A 23,151-nucleotide genomic window follows, 5' to 3' on the forward strand; every position below is an offset into this window, starting at 1 on the left:
GTCACATTTGAGTGTCCTCACACCTCAGGTCTCACCTGCAGGCAATATCTCTGACAATGTTCTGCTTCCTTTGTTTACACTTTGAGTATTTGAATTCTTCAAAGCTACGCATAAATTCTTCAAAGTTTTGCATAAAGTTTTGAGCGGCTTCTTCCTCAGAAGTTGGGAGCCAGTCCTTCTTTGTGGTCGGTTCTTAGTCTGGAAGCTCCACTGAAATCTGTCCACTTTGGTGACCCTGCTGGCATCTGAAATGCCAGTGGCATAGCTTCCAGCATCACAGTGACACACAAGCTAGCACAGGACAACAAACTGACATGCAGGAGGAGGAATGGTTTTTAAAATGTAAATGGCAACATTAAAGCTAACTGTATCATTTATATTTTAATTGAGATTAATGAAATTTACTATCTACATGTTAAAAATCATTTCACTAATCTCAATTTTTAAAAATAGAAATGGTACAGTTAATGTTAAAAAAATAAAAAATAAACCCAAAGATCACGAGAAATAATTAGGTTATTCTTCCTGTTTTCCTTTTCTTAACACCTTTCAATTTTTATTACTCATTTTTCCCATTTTCCTTAATGTACAATACATTCGTTTTGCAGTCAATGAACACAGAATTACATAAGTAAATGTCTGCTTTTCCCACTCACCTCCTTCCATAACCACTTCAAGAAAAACACTCATAAATATCCCACTGATTCTACTGGTACAGCTGTTTGTAGCCATCGAGCCTTTCTTAAGTCACACTACATACTGAAGAGAAGTGGCAGAGACATCTTAGAGAAATTAGAGATGTTTACTAAGCCAGATTTGCTATTTGTGACAAACGCCAAAGGTAGCAAACAAGAAACTGAGTTGTAATTTACTAGATTGTTTCAAAAATGGTATTAAATAAAAAAGCATTACTACTCAGGTTCTAGTTCACATATACAGAGGTTTATTCCAAACAAAATATGCTTAAACATGTCTGTAATCAATGGATGGCTGCACCCAAGTTCTCTCAGTAATACACTTGTCTTAACAGCATGATGGTGCCTCTTCAGTAAGAAGATCCAACAAAAGCCATAGTTTCTACGGGGATTCTGCTGAGCCATCATAAGGTTATAGAAACTGTTGTTTTGTTTTTTGTTTTGGGGGGTGGGGGGATTCCAAAAGGGTATCTTCATAGAGTTCCTTGAAATATGTAGAATGATAAAGAGTATTGTAAGAAAATTTATAACTGCATGGTTAAGAAAAAAACCAGGAGGACGTGTAGAGGAATTTTTGTTTCCCCATCATGACAATGCACTTGAGTAAGAGGAAGCAAAGGCTGCCCGATGATAATTTCACTTGAAATTATCCTCCCATCACCTTAATCTTGATCCTTGAGATTTTGTTGTTCTTGTTGTTCTCAAAACTCAAAGAACACTTAAAGGGGCACATGAGTTTCTCAAAGATGCCAAAACTGCCATTTTGAGGTGGTGTAAATCAGTGTAGAGTTCTTCAGGGAAGGATTAAAATGAAAGAAAGAACACTTTCAGAAGTGTATGGAACTAGATGGAAGATATGGGTATGTCACAAATGGGTTCACATTTTTATTTTTTTTAATAAAGATTTCTATAATTTGGGAGCAATACTTTTTTACTTAGTCTTGTATTATGAAAGAAAACATTTGAATTTCTGAAAAGGCTACATTATATTTTGTATTTTATTTAACTGTAATAATAATAGAATTCTTAACTGCCACAATAATTCTTTTATAAATATCTTTGTTTCTTTTAAAATAGGAAGTCCAAACCTACATTGACACACCCATCTAGAAATCTATAGGTTTTTTTCCCCTCCAGAAGTGCCACCCAATTACAGTTTCCAGATGTTTGAGGACATATTTATAAAACACCTGGATAGTTATATGAAATTTTCAATTCCATCTGGCTGTTTTTCACTATGAAAAGTGAGTCACAGACACCAACATCAATTCTCTAGTTTCTCCCCAAAATATATCAAGGTAAATATTATAATTCTATATGGCTTCTTAATTGAGGTTTAATAATCTCTTCACGCACAAAAAACAAATAATGTTCTAATGATTTTTACAACAAAAATGTCTTTGCATGTGGCAGATGGTAACTCATACCTGTAATTTTTTTGCATATTGGTTGAACATTAGTGTCACACATTCATTGATAGCACCTGTTCTTTGAAGAAGTAGTAGTCCCTTGGGGGTAGCAGCAAAATTTAGTAAATCATCTAATAAATTCTCTTCCCAAGCCATGCTGTAAGAACAAGTAAAAGAAAGATATAATTTTCTACAGCTGGCTCAAAACTAAAAAGAAAGAAAATGCTTCAGCTTAATACTGTTGGTAATTAGATTTATAGAACACAAGTTGATTATAAGTTACTCATAAATGCTTAATAACCCATAAAAACCATGGAGTCTATGATAGTTCCTTATTTGTCTTGCATGTCCTATAATAATAATTGTCCTTCCCTGAATCACTTATTAACTGCATATGTCAAATTTTTTATTATATCTAGGTTCTTTGACTCACGCCTAAGCTTCATTCTATGTTCCTATTGTAACTCCATAGATTTCCCAAACCCCATATCTCCATTATTTCTGTATTTTATTTTTATTATGAAATATTGGACTTCTGAATTTTGAAAGCATATCACATATATTATCCTTTTCCCATAGATTTTTAATTTAAACTTTTGGAAAATGACATCTTTTTTTTCTTTTCCTCAAAACAGCTCTGTAAGAAAATCCACCACCTTCTCCAAAGAAAAGACTTACAACACCACGAAGACACAGTAATATGATCAGATTAAAAAGAAAAAGCAAGAAAAACCGAAATTAACAGTAGAAAAGGTCCCCCAAATACCATTATCTCCAAAAATGTAAAATACTGATATCCAGCTAATCAGGAAAATATCGTTAGGGTAACAAAATGGATAAAAACATCAAACCTCCTACCCAGAATAGTAGACAGTAAAGGATGAGGGAAATATACTATGTCTAACAGATAAGATGGATATACTGACCCAAATCCCATCTGTAACCTTTTCACACCCAGTCCCATCCAGACAAGTTGGCTAGATGACAAATCCAGTAACACAACTACAAAAAGTTCTGTTTTCTTACATAAAATGACTCATCGACATTAAAAGAAAACCTTCTATTTTGAAAACGTAGTTATGAAATCTTACTTTAAGAGCAATTCTTCAACCATGAGGAAAACACACACACACATACTTATTAACGACGATGGAAAACAAAGGTCTCCAATAGTATCACTTAGCCAATACACCACTTCTAGACATCTGTCTACAAATGGAATTCTTTTTAGAAGAGTCACCATATAACAGAGAGCCAGAACTGTTTTCCCAGATGCTTCTGAGTGGGATCAAACTTTTGGGCTAGTAGTTAAGCACCTAATAGAATGGTTGATTAAGTGTATAACAATTATACTAGAAACAAATTACAGTAAAACTTTACAAAATTAACTATTTGTTGAGGCATTGTATGTGCTTTGTGCTGTGATCCTCATGGTTGGCAGTTGGAAACCACCCGCATCTCTGCGGGAGAAAACTAGGCTTTCTACTCCTGTAAACAGTTACAGTCCCGGAAAACAACAGGGGGCCACTACATGGCAGCATTGACTCAATGTCAGTCAGGTGTTTTTGTTTTGTTTTGAGCCATTATATTGTTAAGGTAATGTGAAATAGCTTTTTCTGTTTGTCTGTTTATGTAAGTTAAATTCTGCCTACTAAAGAAAAAAGTCATCTTTAACATTTGGAGACTATTCCTTAAAATTCTAATTTTTATCTTTCAAACTATGTGATTACCCAATTACAAAATAAAAAGAGGACCCTCAAATACATGCTGATACCCTTAATTTTTAAAAATTCTTGTTAATATAACTCCATATCCAATTGATATTTGGAGAGAAAAATGACAGGGAAACTAAAATGTAATATATATATATATATTTAAAATAATGCCCCAATGCCAAAATCTAATTAAACTACACTGCTGCATAATTTTAAAAGCAGAATTTAAGTATAAATTATAATTTAAAATATTTTACCTCTAGTGAAACTCTCCAGCTAGATTTCTAATATTAATATTTGACAGTTCTCCAAATCTCTGGAACACTACATTCAGTTGAATTTCTTAATCCAAAATATAAACACAGAATGAAACTAGTATAATAAATGTTGCTGAATTTTTAAAGGTTATAAATAAAGTATCATATGTGTCCTAAAGCTTCTCCTAGCTATGTATACATAAATTTGATCCTACATGTATACATTTACCATCTGATATATTATTTTTGCTACAGTATTCTATTATATTCTCATTTTAAACTTATTTCAATAACTGTGGAAACAGTTAAGTTTAATTCATTGAATTTACCTGTTCTGGGATTGCTGGCTTATTGAAGAAACAGAATCGGAACCTTCTACTGGGGTAGGAATTCTTTCTGATAGCAAACTTGCCTAAAAATATTGATTAAAATCATTATTCTTAAAAAAAAAAAATCATTATTCTTGTTCTTACTAAAAGTATTACTTATAAGATCTCCTAAATTTCTTCTTATTGAATGTTTACTATAATTAAAATTGAGTTAAATTACTTCAAAATTTAAGTTCTTTGGTTATTAATTAAATATTACAAAAATATACTTAATAAAGTAAGTAATTTTTTAACAGACACCTTTGGTAACCCACTATACTGGATTATTGTTACATTATAATCTTAACTGTCCATAACAACTGAAAGGTCCAGTTTCATAGAAATAGCCTCTAAAGAGGGATGTCTATAAAAGGAGAATTTATTTAAACCTACTAGAAGGGGGTACTAAAATCGTTCTGTGCCAAAGTGAAAGCATTATATCCCTTTGAGTCTAGGAAAACTAAAGAAGTCATATTTTCCCGGCAAATATTTTATCTTAAGTACAGTACTCCAATGATGGTTACCATTGAAAACAATGATTTCCAAAGATGAAGAAACTTGAAAATACTCACCTTTTTCCATGCTTTTGCTATAGATTCGTGCAAACTATAAGGAATTAACATCTGCAAGCCTTCACATGTACCATATATTTGACGACAAACCAACATAAAAGCTCCTGTAACCATAGGCAACATCTCTGATCCAGAAAACATGGGAATATCTTCCTCAAGAAGTTTCTTTGAAAACTGGGCAATTATGTGAGCACCTGTGGGACTGAAAGATGACACGTACAGGTGAGTCCAACTTCATATAGATTCAGCTTCATAAAACCAAATCCAAAGAGGCCATCTTTGTAACAAAATCTTCCTCACTTCCATGGGCTCTTTCAGTCCTCCTGTACCCTTCTCACCTGTGTAGATGTTCTTGTGCCTAGCAATATACCAACCAACCCACTACTCCTAGGTCAACTCTCACTAAGAATAACTCGATCGGACGGCATAGAGCTGTTCTATAGATTTGCCGAACTGTACATCTTTTCAGAAACAGACTTCCACGTTTTTTTGAGAGGCTGGTGGGTTCAAACTACCCGCCCTTCGAAAACCAACTGACAACTTTAACAGCTTTGACACTACAGCTCATTTAACATCAAGTGTATTTTCGGTTCCTTCTAACCTGAAGAGCTCATTGTCCAGCATATATCAGACAATGTTCCTCTGCTTTTCTTAGGGTTTTCAGTGGCTCGTCTCTCAGCAGTCAGTGACCCTGCTTATGTTTCAAATATAGTCAAATACAGTGTCACAGGAACACCGAGCTACCGCAGCACAAGTGAAAATCTATGAACTAAATTCCATCTTTTAATTACAACATTCAGTTTATACAGAAAGGCCATAAAAATGCTAAATCTTCTAACAATAGATAAACTTATAATGCTCATTTGTTTACTTTTAATTTTTTTAGTATCTCTTTAAACCCTATTTGTGTACACTTTATGTATTTCAAACCATTTTATTTTTTGACCCTCAAATTGTCCATTTTAATCAATGGAAAGCCCCTTCCAGTTAGCACTGAAGTATTTTTGATACTGTTACCTTTATCTTAGCTTCTTTATTTGCTATCCAATCCAACACACCTTTTACATTTTCCAGTCCAGCCCTAGAAGCAGCCATCTCTCTCAGTGACAGTGTTAATGGTGCTTGTTGTTGGGTGCCCGAGTTGGTTCCCACTGAGAGTGAACCTGCGTGCAACTGAATACTAAAGGAAATCCTTGTCTGAATCGTGTTCCTAAAGGAATGGTTTCAATCTCTCTTGAGACCGATGGTCACTGATTTTACATAATTGTTGTTAAGTGTCGTGGCATATGTGTGGATTCATTGTGAATCTGTCCATCCTCCCCAATGTTGTTGTTTGACACCATTGCTGCAGCCACTTGAGGGCCTGCCTCCTTCACTGACCAGATTCTATGTTACCAAGCATGATGGCCTTTTTCCAGCATCTGGTTTCCCCTAACGACATCACCAAAGTAAATGAGATGAAATCTTTTCTTTTTTTAAAAATAATTGTATTGGGGGCTTGTAAAACTCCTGCTTCTAAGGATAATTTTGGCTGTTACTCTTCCAAGACAGATTTGTTTGCTCTTCTAGAAGTGCAAGGTACATTCAGTGTTCTTCACCAACACCGTAATTCAAATACATTAATTCACTGGTCTTCTGCAGGCACTGTTCAACTTTCACATGCATATAAAGCGACTGAAAATACCACGGCTTGGATCAGGCACTCCTTAGTCCTCAATGTGACATCCTTACCCTTCAACACTTTAAAGATCACTTGTGCAGCTGATTTACACAATGCAACACCTCCTTTGATCTTGACTGTTACTTCCATGAGGATTGGTTGTGGATCCAAACAAGATTAAATCCAAGTAATTTTTATCTTTTCTCCATCAGGCTGTTGCTTAGCAGTCTAGTTGTAAGGATTTTTTTTTTCCCAAAGGGAAGGGGAAATGAATACCATTGATGACGCCCTTGGTGAATCCCCTCTCACTATGGACTAGGGCTATGAATAGTCTTGCTATCATGCAGAATGCATTGAAAAGTGAATTGTTGCACATGCAGTTAAATTAAAATTTAGCACCCTGTCATTTGACCTCTTTTGTGATTCATTTAAATTTGTTCTCGCTTTTAATATTTTCTGCTTTGTTTTAGATTAAGGTTTTATCTATTTTACTTTATTATTATTGTTAAGTAAATTTTTTTCTGTATATGAAATTCAAGATCAGTAAATCTATAGCGGCAGCAATTGGACTAATGGTTCCTTGCGGGTATGGCAAGAGGAGGTTGGGTGAAATGGGAGCTAATAATGATGAGTACAAAAATGAAGAAAGGAATGTGGTGCTGATTGTACAGCTCTTTTTGATGTGATTGAATTGTATGACATGTGAATTATATGCCAATAAAACTGTTGAAAAAATTGAGTTGCCATCCATACTGAAAGCTGCAGTCCTTGATTTTTATGAACAAGTGCTTCAAGTTGTCCTCTTTTGCATATGATATCAATGATATTCTGTAATTCTCACATTCTGTTGGGTCACTGCTCTTTGGAATGAGTACAAATATTAATCTCTTCCAAGGTTACATCATTGGCATATCACAGGTTGTTGATAAGCCTTCTTCCATTTCTGATGCCTTTTTTCATATAATCCAGGTTCTCAAATTATTTGTTCAGCATATATATTTAATTAAGCAAGGTGAACGGCTACAATCCTGATGCACACCTTTCATAAGATTAAACCACCTAGTGCTCTTTTACAGGGAGCCCAGGTGATGTAGTGTTCAATAGTCCAAAACGTCAAGCCACTTCTAGAGAGAAAGATGAGGCTTTCTACTCTCATAAAGACTCATAGTCTTGGAAACCTAAGGAGCAGTTCTATTCTTTCTTATAAAGTCACTATTAATCAGAATTGCCTCTATGGAAGAGTTTAATATTCCCCCTCTTTTTTTTTATAACTGCTTCTTGGTCTATGTACAGGTTCCTTGTGCGCATATTAAGTGTTCTGGAATTCCCATTGTTTGCAAGGCTATCCATAGTTTGTTATGGTCCACACATTTGAATGGTCAAAAAAAAAAACATCAGTAAACATCTTTCTGGTACTTTATGCTTTCATCCAAAGTCCATCTGACATAGCAATGATGTTCCTTGTACCATGTTCTCTTCGGAATCCATTGAATTTTGAGCTTCACCTTGTTGATGTACTGCTGCAATCCTTGCTAAATTAACTTCAGCAAAAATTTACTTTCATGAGTTATTAATGATATTATTCTGCAATTTGCACATTCTGTTGGGCCATTATTCTTTGGAATGCATACAAATATGTACCTTTTCCAGTAGAGTTGTCAGGTAGCTGTCTTCCAAATTTCTTGGCATAGCTGACTGTTTGCTGAACTATTCTGATTGGTATTCTGTCAGTTCTTAGAGCCCTGGTTCTCACTTATGGCTTCAGTGATGCTTGGACTTCTTCCTGCAGTGTTATCGATTCATGATCATGTGCTACCACTTAAAACGGTCGGCTATCTAGCAGTTCTTGGTGAATGTATGTATTTGATGACTCGGCATATGTATTCCTTCCATCTTTTGATGCTTCATAAATCGTTCAATATTTTGCGCATAGTATTACTCAGTAGTTAAACTTGTGGTTTGAACTTTTTTCTTCAGTTCTCTTACCTTGAGATATGCTGTGTGTTCCTCCTTTGGGCTCTGTGACTACAGATTTGTGCACATATCATTATAATGCTCTGTCTTGTTGAGCTGCTCTTTCAAATTTTCTGTTGAAGTGATTTTATTTCATCATTTCTTCTATTTGTGTTAGCTGCTCTACATTCGAGTTTCAGAGACTTCTGACATCCACTTCGATCTTTAGTTTCCTTCTTGTCATATTAATGACCTTCTGCTTTTTTCATGTATGCTATTCTTGATGTCATCCCATAGTTCATCAGATCTTCTGTCCTAGGTGTCAAATCTGTCCTTGAAACGGTCTCTGTATTCATCTGCTTTAGGATACTTGTGGTGAATCCAGTGTTTTGTTTATTCAAATAACTAGAATATTTACTCCTAATCACTTCACAATGAAGACATTAAAGAAATTTGGGAAAATAACTGGTATTATTTCAAAATTTAAAATGCATATTCCCTCTGACTCAAAAATACCAATTTCAGAAATTTGTGCTGCTGAAAAGTTTTGTAAAAAAGCAATTAGGCTAGTATATAAAACATCTGAAAAACAATATTTATTTTAAAAACTATTTATGAAAGCCAAAACTAGAAACAATTGTGTGCTTATAAATAGGGGGAATATCTGAATAAATTAATATCAAAAATCACTATAATTCAAATTATAAAATATTTAGCCTATACTTCCCTGGAAAGATGCCCATGATTACACATAGAAAGCAAAACACAAAATGCGAAGTAATGTATGTAAATGAGCCCTGTGGTAGATAAGGTCATGTTAACTTGGCCGGCCATGGTTCTCATTGGTTTGGCAGATATTATGTAATTATTCTCCATCTAGTGACCTGATACATACAGACAGTTTATTTAATGAGGAGTTTCCTTGAAGGTGCAGTCTGCAGTTCTCTATCTGAATGTTCTGACAAAGCTCATCTACACTCGATCACGCATCCCACCCTTCATCACCTAACCTCTGGTGCCTGGGTTGTGAATCAGTAGCCTACCATCTGTCCTGAAGATATTGGTACTTACTGGTTCCTACACCCCCATGATCCAGCAGTCTGTTATCTGATCTGCTGATTTGGGGTTTGTCAGTACCTACAACCACATGAATCAGAAGAAGGCCCCAGTCTGATGCTTCACACAAGTATATGGAACTAGCCAAGACTCTACAACTTTGTGAGCCATTTCCTTAAACTATATATATAAACTATATTATACACACACACACACACACACACACACAATTTCTTTTTCTCATCTAGAAAATTCAGCCTAAAACAATCCCATTTTAGTAAAGGGTAGATCAAAATTTTATTAATGTGAATCTATATTTGATGTACCATTATACCCACAAAGTAAATCAAGAACATTTTAATGGCATCAAAATGTTACTATTGTTAAGTAATGGAACTAGGTAAAGGAAGAGAAAAAGGAGAGACAGTAACTTCTTTGTACACTTTTGTGTGGTTTGATTTTCAATAGTGAATCAATCATGTGTAGCTTCAGAAGTTGAAAAAAGGAAGTCCATGGAAGCAAGTAATGGGCAGAGAGGGGAGGTCTCACCTAGGGTAAACCTTCTTATTTTTAAATCATGAATATTTAGGTCTACTCAGGACCCCTGCAGTGGTGAAAGCATTCAGCTCCTGAGAGGTCAGCAGTTCAAACCCATCAACAGTTCCATGGGGAAAAGATGTGATAGCTGCGTTTGTAAAGACTGACAGCCTTAGAACCTTGTGATGTTCTAGACTGTCCTACAGAATGGCTATGCGTCAGACTGGCACCATAGCAGAAGGTTTGGGTTTTGCTATGTCTGCTCTGCCAGCACTCCCCACAGTCCTGGTTACTCCTTCACTCATCTAAATGCTATCTAGCGTTTTACTGAGGGTTAGTCACAAGCCTTAACTGGAATAATGAGCCAGCTGCTCATTACTTGCACATACAGCATCACATTTCAGAAACTTCAGCTTCTCACCAGAGAAGATACACTTTAAAGAATAAAAAATATATTTAATAGAGGTACATACTTTTCTTCTTCAGAAGAGTTCATATTTTCTCCATAAAGAAGTAAAATAAGACCTTCTTCTACAGATGCAATTCTTGTCAAAATATCAGCTATATGAATTAAAGCTGTTTCTGAACAATTTGAAGCAGCCTGTATATTAAAAAGATAACAAGACAAATCATATAATTTTATGACATGCTGACACAACAGACAAACTTCAAGGGTGGTAGTATAGATTAATAAAGTTATATTACCATAAAAAATTTAATGATGTTTCGCTGTAAAATGATATATACGAACTGTTATTAGATTATATGCTCCTACCAGCAGAGTTAATGAGGCAAATAAAAACAGGTTTTTCACCCAAACCAGTTATTGTTTACTGAAATGGTTGAGAGAATTGTTGCTTCTGCTACAGTTTTATATATCATTATGGCTGACAAATGAAGGTGGCCCTTTATTTCTACTTTGTCCTTTGCTTCCCACCATGGGATCTCGTATATCCAATTCAAATTTTATTACACAAAACATAACATATTACTCCCCTCCCACAGATAACTGAGTCATGAGTGAACTAACTTATCAGTTGGCTCATGACCAATGATGGCACCTTGCGGAGGAGGGGTGGAGCTTAATCAATTATAATTTCTTTGCTTTTGATTATTAAATAAAGTCTTAAATAACCTTTGCCAATGAATATCAAAATAGTACAGAGCACATATTTAAAATGATAGACTGATGTTAATACTATAGCTCAAAAAAGAAGCCTACTCGGCTTCCTGTTCTTTTGGGGGCTCGCTTATTTGCATGTTTCTTGTGAGTGTATGCTCTATAATAACTCTGCATGAGTTATTATACCTAGTAAGGAATACATCCTATTAAATTCAATAGACAAACTTTCTTAATGATGAGTTGTTACAGTCACCTTGAGAAAGAACCTCAATATATTAGGTAGCTTTCACTTTTCACATTAATTATCTTTAAATACACAAGCACACTTTTCTCCTTAGAATGTTTTTTCTCTAAAACTAAAAACTTTAAATTTCTGCTCCGCATTTTCAATGTTTCACATGTTCAAAAACCCACTTCTCCAATTAGAAGAATCTCCATGCCATCAAGTCAATTCAGGCTCACAGCAATCCTGTACAGTATACAGCAGCCCTTTTGACAGTGTTTCTAATACTGTAAATCTTTAGAGGAGCCGACAGCTTCATATTTATCCTGCCGAGCAGCTAGTGGGATTGAACTGCCAACCTCGTGGTTAGCAGCTCTATGCTTTAAAGGGAAATTTCAGGAAACGTTCATATAATCATTAAAGAGGAATTATCTATGCAAGCCAGATTTAGGACTTTCCAAATACATGGGGATACTTTATTTACATAATGCAAGTAGTCTATTGTAAGTGGAGTAAACTGTAATAAAAATCGGTAGAAAATAATAATACTGAAAACATGGTAAATGCTGAGCTAAAAGATATGAAATTTATTCAGCAAACAACAAGCAGAAAAGTGCATGGTGGCAACCTTGATGACAGTATAGCATAAAAACAATACAACTGAACAACAGAAAATAGAAAAGCAAATTATTGCAAAATTCCAGGCAATACGTTTGGGGCTAAAACAAAAGCAGAAGCCATGGGGAATAAGATACATGTCATCTTAGAGACATACAGGCAAACCAATCTATAGGGCTTAATTACTAATTGAATGCAAAGAGTGAGGAAGGAGTCCGAGTTGCCAAAAGCGGTCGTCACCGAGAAAAAGAGCAAAGGCTTGAGAAGGGATCTAGGGCAGGAAAATACTCCGACTTTGAAATGCTCCTCAGGAAGGTACCTGCAGAATTTAAGGGGAAAGGGTCCAGATTTAATTCTAGACCTAATTTTTATAATGAAATAAACAAACAGTAAGCATGGGCACAAAGAAAAGAAAAATGAACCAAATCATCAACTCCCCAGGGTGGTTGAAGTGGCACACTCAGAGGTCACTCAGAAGAGTGTGTGTGTGTGTGTGTGTGTGTGTGTGTAGAGGTGGGGGGGATAATGTGATAAAAGTCGAGTAAAGAGAATTTCAAAAGTTGTCAACTGTGTTCAAGATCAGCTAAACACTGGTCAGAAAATTGGTCAGTCATTACTTATTTAGAAAAGTATATGCAACAACAATCTGAGTAGCATCAGTGATGTGGTAGAAGCAAATCAGAATGCAATAATTTGAAAAATGATAGGATGGCAAGGGAACCAAGACCATAATAGTGATATCCAAAGTTAATGAAAATCTTGATCACTGAAACAATCAGATAGTTTAAAGATATCCAAAAGATAATCAAGAGGTTCATTTTGTCAAGCATGAGACCTACTTGAGCACATCTAGAGGTAAAGGGAAGAGATGAAAAGAAAAAATAAAGATCTGTGAAACGAGAGGCCCAAGCAGTAACTGCAGTGCAAGACAGCTCACTGCGCTAATATATGAGTTATATTTCACAGGACTATCGATGTCACAACATTCTACTATACCAGATTGCGTATTGGGAATTCTGTTTGTTTCTCCTGCACTTAGCTTGTTTTCCCAAGGTTACCACATGGTCATCAAGCAAATTTATCATTATATACACTTATTAATTTCCCAGAATTCCATACTTTGTATTGTAGTCGCATAAATGCTTACACGTGTTTTTTGAAAGACTGAAGAATAATGAAAGCATAAAAGAATGGACCTCCTGTGGAGAGACAGGGTTGTACTTGAAATGAAACTAGTAAGAAAATTAATGGAGAGACAAAAAACTTTAACCTACAGATGCTCTTCCAAGTCATCTCCCATAAGTCATAAAAATAGAGGGACAAGTTAGACAGAGATGGGGCATGTATTCAGAGAACTAAAGGTATCTCATGCTCAGTGTGTGATTTTGAGCAATTTACGTCTTTCAGACAAGGTCATGGCATCTAAATGATATCCTGCAAAGGAATGTACCAAGCAAATGTACAGAGACATCCATATTTCAAAGCTGACATGGTAAAAAGTTATCTGTCTAAAAGATTACTGTTGCTATGTGCTGTTGATTCCAACTTACAGCACCTCTATAGGACAAATTGCCCCACAGGACATCCGAGACTGCAGTATTTACCGAAAGGAGTCCTGGCGGCTGTTCAAACCCACCAGCTAATAGACAGGAGGAAAAAAAAAGGCAATTTGCTCCGTAAAAATCGGCCATCTCAGAAACTCTATGGGGCAGTTCTGTGCTGTATTATAGGATTGCAATGAGTCAGAATCAACTAGGCAGCAGTGGGTTTAATTTGCTTTAATCTTTACAGGGTACAATCAGCAGGTCCTTTCTCCTGTGGAATAGCTAGTGAGTTCAAACCATAAACCTTTGGGTTAGAGGTGAAGCTTAAGCACTGTCCCAACAGGGTTCCTTAAAGGAATACACATTCTTCTTACCAGGACAGAGTTGCTCCTCAGGAAAATAATCACATTTCCAAAGACCAAAAAATTACCATTTAAGCAAATGAAAAATGTTCTCAATATTATTTATGGGTTTTTCACAATATTTATTAAGTTTGCAAGACAAAGAACTTCCTAATAGAATGAAACAGAAATGTTCTAAGTTCTTTACATCAGCAGATGTAAGCTTGATTAGGGGAAAAAAAATTATGATGTTATATGTACTTTTCCCCACCACACTGTCACAACTAATAAATCAACTGACTGCATAAACATGATTTAGCTATAAATAAAATCTACATCAGCAAAAAATGTATTCATATATGGAAATAAGTCCTAATAAAGTAATATTTCAAATACATAAAGTTTAGGAATAAAATTTCCATTGACTATTCCCTTACATCCAGTTAAGAGTGACTTTTTTTCCTCTTTAGTAAACAACACTCACCTCAGTCCCTTTCACTAGGTTTTCAATGGGCTGAAGAAGCGCCTCTAGCAGTGTGTTATTGTATAAGCACTCAACTGCACATTCTTTCTGATCACAGAGTATCCGTAGAATTTCAGAGATCATGCTTGCAGGAGAGTAATTCTCTGAACAACAACAACAAAAATTAAATATGAAAACTTAAGTTATAAATTACTCAGTAATTTTTATTTCTTCTTTATACATTGCTATCCCAAAGAATTCAATATCAATGTCAATTAAATAGTTCAATAATCACAACTCAATTTCCAAAGGATGATATTTTACCAAAATTATAACTTGAAGTAGAAACTACTTATCATATTGTTTCTTCAAGCTAACAAAAAGAAAGTAAATGACAAAACTAAATATTAGAAGATGAGAGTGTAAGATAATTTCACTAGAATATTAAATCACTGCTTGACATTGGCGGTGTAGCTTGAAGCAAATCTGTAACTCTTTTATCTTCCTAGCAAACACTTTTCACTTGTTTTAATTTTCTGTTTCTTAAATATTTTCTTAAATAATGTCTAGCATTGAGCCCACTAGAAAATTAAACCAGAATCATTAAACCAATCAGTGACCAGAAAAGAGGCAGAGAAGATAAACTTTTATGAAAAGTAGTATTATTTGTGATTGTAAAAAAACACAATTAAAAGAATGACTATTTTAAGATTTTATTTTAAAATACATACAAGAAAACAAATACATATGTCATACTGGGACTAATAACTGAAAGATACTATTAGTATCTTTACTAATAATAGTAATTAGTATCAGTTACTAATAATAACTGAAAGGTTGTTGGGAAATGGGAGCTAATAATAATGAGTACAAGAATTACAAGAATAAAAAAACCTAATTAAAAGAATATTCCAAAACTGTGGTGATGGTTGTACAACTCTTCTGGTTTGATTGAACTACTGAATTGTATGCTATGTGAATTATATGCCAATAAAACTGCTTTTAAAAAAATACAGGAAAAAGGAAAGAATGTCAGAAGAGATTGAAGCGTGCTGTTAACATAGAAGAAATGCTGAAAGAGCTAAACAAAAGATTACAAAGGTCCACTTGAGAAGACAAAACATAGTATTATAATGAAATATGCAAAGGCCTGGTGTTAGAAGGCCAAAAACAGAGAACACAGTCAGGATTCCTCAAGTCAAAAAAATAAGAAAAAAAAAGCAAGCCTCAGGTTGTAGTGCTGAAATACCCAAACGGGAAAATGTTGAACTACATAGAACGTATCTCCCCTTAGAACTCATTCGAAGTTATTTCCGTTTAACAAGAAGTGAAGGGGAATATATGTGAATTAAGCCTCCGGACGTGAAGACCCTGCTAGCAGAGAGAGCACTGGACAGTGCATTCCGCAGATGCAGTTAGGCTCAAAAATAGCATCTTGTCATTTGAGCTCCTTTATGATACATTTTAAATTTGTTCTAGCTTTTAGTGTTTTCTGCTTTCTTTTCAATTGAGGTTTTAATCTGTTTAATGTGGTTATTGTTATTATTTTTTATGATTTTCTGTATATGACATACAAGAGAGGGAAATCTACAGAGACAATAATTGGATTGATGGTTCCTTCAGGGCATGATAAAAGATTGGGAGTAAGTGGGTAGCTAGGAACGATGACTACAAGAAATAAGAAGAGTTTCTAGAATTAATTGTGGTGATGATTATACAACTCTTCTCGAGGTGATGGAAATGTAAAATTTCATGAAGTGCAATTCTGCTGAGGATAATTAAAAAATCATTGCAGCAGTACATCAACAGGGAGCTGTCAGAAATGCAAACCAGATTCAAAGGGATGTGAGACTGGACAAACTCTTGCTAAGAGCGATCTTAGTTGAAAGCACAGAATATTAGAGAGAGGTTTGCTTGTGTTTTATTGACTATGCTAAGGCACTTGAATGTATGTGTCATAACAAAATATAGATGCCATCTCAAAGAATGGTAATTCAATATCATTCTATTTTGTTTATGGGCTACCTGTACATAAACAGTAAGGCAGTCATTCAAACATCCAGAGGATACTGCATGGCTTAAAATCAGGAAAGGTGTGCATCAGGATTGTATCCTTTCGCACTTGTTCAAGCTGTACACTGAGCCAAGAATCCGAGAAGCTGGAGTACATGCGGAAGAACATGGCATCCTGATTGGAAGAAGGCTTATAAACAACCTTGTTTATTAAAAGCGAAGAGAACTTACTGGGAGAGATTTAAAATGAGAGCCTTCAGTATGGATTACCCCTCAACCTAAAGAAAACAAAAATGCTCACAACTGAATCAATAAGCAGTATCATGCTGAATAGGAAAAGATTGAAGTTTCCAAGACTTTCTTTTCATTTGGATTGACACTCAATATCCATGGACGTAGCAGTCAAGAAGTCAATGGACACGTCGCATTGAGAATCTGCTACTGAAGATTCCTCCAAGTGTTCAAAATGCAAAGGTGTTACTCTGAGGAGGAAGGTGTGTCTGATGTTGGCATTTTTCAAATCTGCTAGCACGTGAAAGCTAAACTGTGAATAAAACTGAAGGAGAATTAATGCACTTAAATTATGATGCAGGCAAAGAATATTACCTGTGAAGATATCAAACAAGCCTACTTCAGAAAACAAATACATTTTAGAAGCACAACCAAAGGGCTGCTTAGAAACATGAGGACTTTCTCTCACATAATCTGGACCTACTCTCAGAAAGAACTAGGCCCTGGAGGAGGGATCATACTTGGAAAAGGACAGGCTCAACCAAAAAGAGAAAGGCCATCTCAAAAGGTCTGCAACAATGTGCTCGAACAAAGCAAGGGTTTCGAGGATGGCTCAGGATCGAGCAGTCTTCTATTTTATTGTATTTACCAACACACTAAGATGGATTTGACGTCACATAACCACAATAATCTGTATTCCCTGACAAGGCACTCTTGATCAAAGAAAATGAACAAAGATACCTAGTAATTGTCAACCAGTTGCAGATGAAAAATGTAATTTGTAATGAGAGACATTATTAATGAGAATATCATCTTCATTTCTTTTAATCATCCATTATTTACTGAGTGCCTACTATATGCCAGATACTGTTTTATGCATTGCAGACAGAAAGATAAAATAAAAATGCCAAATAGATGGTAAACCAATCCATTAACAAATAATTAATAAAGAAAGATGATTTATCTGAAAAAGAAAGCATGAATTAGTGTAGAAAGAAATCTAAATAAGGATTTTATACATGCAAATGTAATAAAGGCAAAAATAAGTTAAAAATCACTATTAGAATTAGCAGCTTATTACAATTACATGAACAACACTCGGTGTTGTGTGCCATTTGATCAATTCTGACTAATGTGGATCACCCAGGACAGAGCAGAACAGCCCATGAAATTATCAAAGCTATCAATTTTATTTTAATAGCTTCATTGACATATCATTCACATATCATAGAATTCAGTAGTTTAAACTGATAAAAAAGAGTTGTGCAATTATCAACACAAGCAATTTTAGAACATTTTCTTCTTTTTCGTATTTGTTATTATTAGCTTCCCATTTCCCACCAACCTCCCCTGTCATACCCCCCACCTCCAAAAAAACCTATTATTCTGGTTACTATATCTATAGATTTACCTATTATGGATTTAAAATAAAGAAAAGCATAACAATAAATAGATAATACATTAGATAGATGATAGATAGATAGATGATAGATAGATAGACAGATGATAGACAGAGATAGAAACATACAAATAACAAAAAATAACTAACAAAACAAAAGATTGAAACCCCTTAGATAAAAAAATAACAGAAATTAATTAAAACTAGAACAAATTAAAATTGGGTCAAGTGAGAGAATGACAAGCTGTTAAATTTAAACCTAGCTACATCAGCATTAGTCCACTTTCCAGTGCACTGAGATAACAACCCCATTCACATGGCAGGCCAGCTGTCAGAGGGGATTCACTGGAGGCTTATTCCAAGTAGGACCCTGCAAATAGAGGTTGGGCTTTCACTGGCAACCAGGAAGACTGCACATGTTCATGGAAGCAAATGGTCTCATCGCCTGTGGAGCAGCTAGGGGGCTCAAACAATCAATCTTTTCGTGATCAGCCAGGCATTTTAACCACTTGCCACCACGCCTCGCTAGATAAAACACAGTTGACAGATAAAAATATGAGTAGTACAACAAGTAAGTACTCAACTGTCTACCGAAAGTTTGGAAGTTGTAACTCACCTAGCAGCTCAAAGCCAGGTGACCTACTGTAAAGATTATAGCCTCAGAAACCCTTTGGGGCAGTTCTATTCTGTCATAAATGGTCGCTATAGGTGGAAATCAAGTCAATGGCACACAGCCACAAAAGTTGACAAATGTATTTATACCACTGAAATATGGCTAAAATAATTTTTATTCACTTAAGATCCTCTCCTTTTACCGATAACAATGATTGATACATAACACACACAGGGACAAACAAAAGAAACCATGGGAGAAGGGAGACAGCAGTCAGCGTAAGATATGAAAATAAAAATAATTTATAATTCATCAAGGGGTCACAAAGGTGGGAGAGGGGGAGGGAAGGGAAAAAGTGGAGCTGATACCAAGGGCTCAAATAGAAAGTAAATGTTTAGAAAATAATGATGACAACATATGTACAAATATTCTTGATACAACTGATGTATGGATTTTTATAAGAGTTGTAAAAGCCCCCAATAAAGTGATCTTTTAATAAATAATAATGATAATAATAATACAAAAGATCCTCTCTGTTGAGCTCTAGTGGTGTAGTAGTTACACATCGCTCTGCTAATCAAAGTCAGCAGTTCAAAACCACCAGCTGCTCCTCGGAAGAAAGATGAGGCTTCCTACTCCCATAAAGTTACAGAGTCAGAAAACCCACAGGGGCAGTTCTACCCTTTCCTGTTGAGTTGCTATGAGTCAGAATCCACTCGATGACAGTGAGCTTCAGTTTTGAGATCCTCTCACCATTTTTGCCAGTATTTTTGGTGCAACTTTGAGTTTAGAACATTATGATTCTATGGGTTATGAAATACATTCATTTGGAAATGATTATTTAAAGAAAAAGTATACACGTTATCTTTGTGTGGGGGGGTTTCAAATCAATTTATTGGGAGCTCGTACAATTCTTACCACAATCCATATATCCATTCATTATGTCAAGCACATTTGTACATTTGTTGCCATCATCATTCTCAAGATGTTTTCTTTCTACTTGAGCCCTTGGTATCAGCTCCTCAATGCATCAATTATTTTATTGTTTTCTTTTATCGCTCTCCTTTATTCGTTGTCCAGCTTTCACATGTATCTGAGGCAACTGAAAAATATCATGGCTCAAACAGGAAAACTTTATTTTTCAAAGTGACTCCTTTGCTTTTTAACCCTTTAAAGAGATATTTTCTACAGATTTGATTAATCCAATTGGTTGTTTAATTGCCTGACTGCTACTTCAATGGGCATTGATTATGGATTCAAGTAAAATTGAATTCTTAATAGCTCTGATCTTTGTTTATCATGTTGCTTATTGTTCTAGCTGTGAGGATTTTTGTTTATGTTGAGTTATAATCTTTATTGAAGGCTGTAGTCTTTATATAAATAATGTCTGTAGTCTTTGTATGAATGTCATCTTTTTTATTATTTTTGCATCTTTTACTTTCAATTTACTCTCTTTGTCAGTTTTTTCAGAGGCTTATTTATTCTTTTGAAACAACCACATTTTGTTTGCTTAAAATGTCTACATTTCTTTTATTAAGCCTTGGAGAAATCAGTTTTCTCTTTATTATTTAGCTAAACTCTTATTGGGATTATTCTAACATTACTGCTAAGGCTTCAAGAGTTGAAAGATTTCTGACTTATGGTCATGGCTTTCTAATTTTAAGATGTATGGAGAATTTTAGCAGCTTTATCATGGGAAGCAAGGACAGTGAGTCGTTCACATATTTTGGACATGTTTTCAGGAGGAACTAATCTCTGGGGAAAGACATCATGTTTTGGAAAGTACAGGGGCAATAAAAAAGCAGCAAAACCTCAGTGAGATGGATTGACACAACTGTTGCAACTATAGCAAGAATTGTGAGGGTGGCAAAGTACATTTAATTCGGGAATTCGGGTGTTGCACCATAGTGTCTCTGTGAGTCAAAAATAATGCAATGCCTACTAACAATAAAACAAAAACTTGACATATGATTTTTTGTCAATCAATTGCAACTATTTTTAAATGTGCATAATATTTGTATTTATCTGGTAAAATGTTTATATCGCCTTCATATTTAAATGAGAATTTTGGTAAATAGAAGATCCTTGGTTGACAGTAATTTTTATGAGCATTTTTAAATGATCCAATTATTTTTTGTCATACATTGTTTCTGCTAGAGTAAGTTGTTAATCTTATGGGATTCCTTGAAAGTGATGCTATATTTCTCTTGTCATTTTTTTTCTTCCTTGTTTTACAGGTTATGGAATCTCTATTTCTGATATTTTTATTAATCATTTTATTTGGGGCTCTTACAGATATTATAGCAATCCATAATTCAATTAGATCAAGCATACTTGTACAACTGCTGTCACCATAAGTTTCAAAACATTGTCATTCTTCTTGAACTGTTTGATATCAGCTCTCCTTTATCCCCTCCGTCCCACACCTTACCCCCCAGGAACCCTTTATATGTATGTATGTGTATGTGTATATGTGTGTGTGTTCACATATACATATACACACACATGTACACATACATACACACACATATAGCCATATCTTACACCATCAATGTATTCATTCACCTACAATTCTGCTATTCATTCCCCTCGAGTGGGGTTATACAGTCATCATTGCTATCAGCTCCCCCTTCTCCCCCTTCCCCCAACCCTATTCCCATACCCTCCTCTTCCCATACCCTCAGGGAATCAATACTCCTGTTACTATTTCTGAAGAGTTTATCTGTCTTGGATTTCATGCATTGAACTATCTTAATTATACAAATGAACATACACAGGTCTAACAAGATTAATAAGGTAAAACTGAGATTGTAAGGTGAGAAAATATTAAAGAACTAGAGGTTAGTTTTGTTTCATCAGTGTTATATTGCACTGGATATATCTTCATTCTGTGTGGCCCTTCTGTGAGGGACTGTCAATTTATCTTACAGGTGGGTTTTGAATGTCCACTTTGTCTACACTCCTTCATGTCAATTTGATTGCTTGTTTTTGAACTTCTGAACCCTATTCTTGACAACACCTCATGATCACACAGGCTGGTGTGCTTCTTCCATGTGGGCTTTGCTGCTTCCCTGCTAGATGGCCGCTTGTTTAACTTCAAGCCTTTAAGACTCCAGGCACAATGTCTTTCAACAGCCGAGTACCATCAGCTTTCTTCACTACATTTGCTTATGCACCCATTTTGAACATTTGAAATGTTAGTATTTTAAAACAGTTTCATAAGTCAGCCAATAGCCCTAAGACCAAAAGGCATTTTACAGAAAAACAAGTTTCTTTATTTTATACTTCAATTCAAAAACAAAAATAAAACAAGGCAAAAAAATCTTAATAAAGATTGAAGATTTGGATGTCAGCCAGAACAGGTAAGCTTAATAAAATGTTCAGGAAGGAGTATAGATAGAATGGAAAGTAGCAAAGAAAGAGTGCATGAATAGCTGTCATTCAAACTTCCTTTAACATCTTCTCATGAGGACAAGCTGATACTAAAAACGAACAACATTTTTTCAGTGAAATTGGTTATAAATAAAAAGGTAGTAAATCAGGAATAGCTTGAAACATAAATGAGCAATATTGAATTGCACGGCTTACTTCCAGGACCAACGCAATTTCTTATGAGTAATACTGCACCTTCATGAAATCTATTTGCTAAACTCAGTTACTCAAAATATCTAGACAATAAACTATGTCATTACTTTTAGGTGTCCTCTATTTCTCTATTTAAACTAAAGGAAGAATTACCTGAATGTGCAGATGATGCCATCTTTGGACAACTTGGGGAGTAATAGATAAGCTGAGCAAACAGAACCAGAAGATCTATAAGGGATATGGAACCTTTAAAAAGGAAAAAAATAAAAGAAAAATTAGTTTCTAATCTATATTTTAACTTTAAAAGATTCAGCTAGACTGTCATTCACTTACATGATTGAGTTTTCATAAAGGCTGTCCTAACATCAGGACTAAAGGGCTGTATTTATGTATTCCAGCAGAAAATATTCCATATTTCCAAATTTCAGTACATAGAAATGAGATTATTTAACTAACTTTGCATTTACACAATTTATATACATACTTTATTTTAAAAATACCCTCTGTTACAAGATCTTTTTTTTTTAATTGATTTAATGTATATGTCATGTTAATTTTGTGGGATCAGCTCTAGAACAACATTTAAATTATATGTATATTGTTTACAATATTAACTTTCCTTATATGTAGCACTAGAGCTCAGAAATCTTTCAAAAAACCAAACTCTACTGGTCCCTTCTGATATGGCCAAACTATATGAGACTAAGTTTTGCCACTTGCTTGCAAAGAATATCCTGTCTCTCTTCTAAGATAGATTTATTTGTTCTTCTCTCAGT

General features: G+C 34.9%; 1 protein-coding gene across 2 annotated transcripts in view; it reads right to left on the minus strand.

Annotated features, from left to right (window-relative positions):
* The window catches only part of TBC1D32 (TBC1 domain family member 32), a 289,724-nt gene that overhangs the window by 183,938 nt on the left and 82,635 nt on the right, over positions 1 to 23,151 (minus strand). For both annotated transcript variants that reach the window (XM_045294624.1, XM_045294625.1), the window contains exons 13-18: positions 22,529 to 22,621; positions 14,556 to 14,698; positions 10,696 to 10,823; positions 5,017 to 5,218; positions 4,406 to 4,488; positions 2,123 to 2,261 (exon numbers count right to left, since the gene is read on the minus strand). In XM_045294624.1, the coding sequence (XP_045150559.1) occupies positions 2,123 to 2,261; positions 4,406 to 4,488; positions 5,017 to 5,218; positions 10,696 to 10,823; positions 14,556 to 14,698; positions 22,529 to 22,621 (788 nt within the window). The remainder of the gene's footprint in view (positions 1 to 2,122; positions 2,262 to 4,405; positions 4,489 to 5,016; positions 5,219 to 10,695; positions 10,824 to 14,555; positions 14,699 to 22,528; positions 22,622 to 23,151) is intronic.

This window comes from Echinops telfairi, unplaced genomic scaffold, assembly GCF_000313985.2.
Source record: "Echinops telfairi isolate 266 unplaced genomic scaffold, ASM31398v2 ScPeMD7_3533;HRSCAF=4204_0, whole genome shotgun sequence".
In the NCBI taxonomy this organism is placed as follows: Eukaryota; Metazoa; Chordata; class Mammalia; order Afrosoricida; family Tenrecidae; genus Echinops; species Echinops telfairi.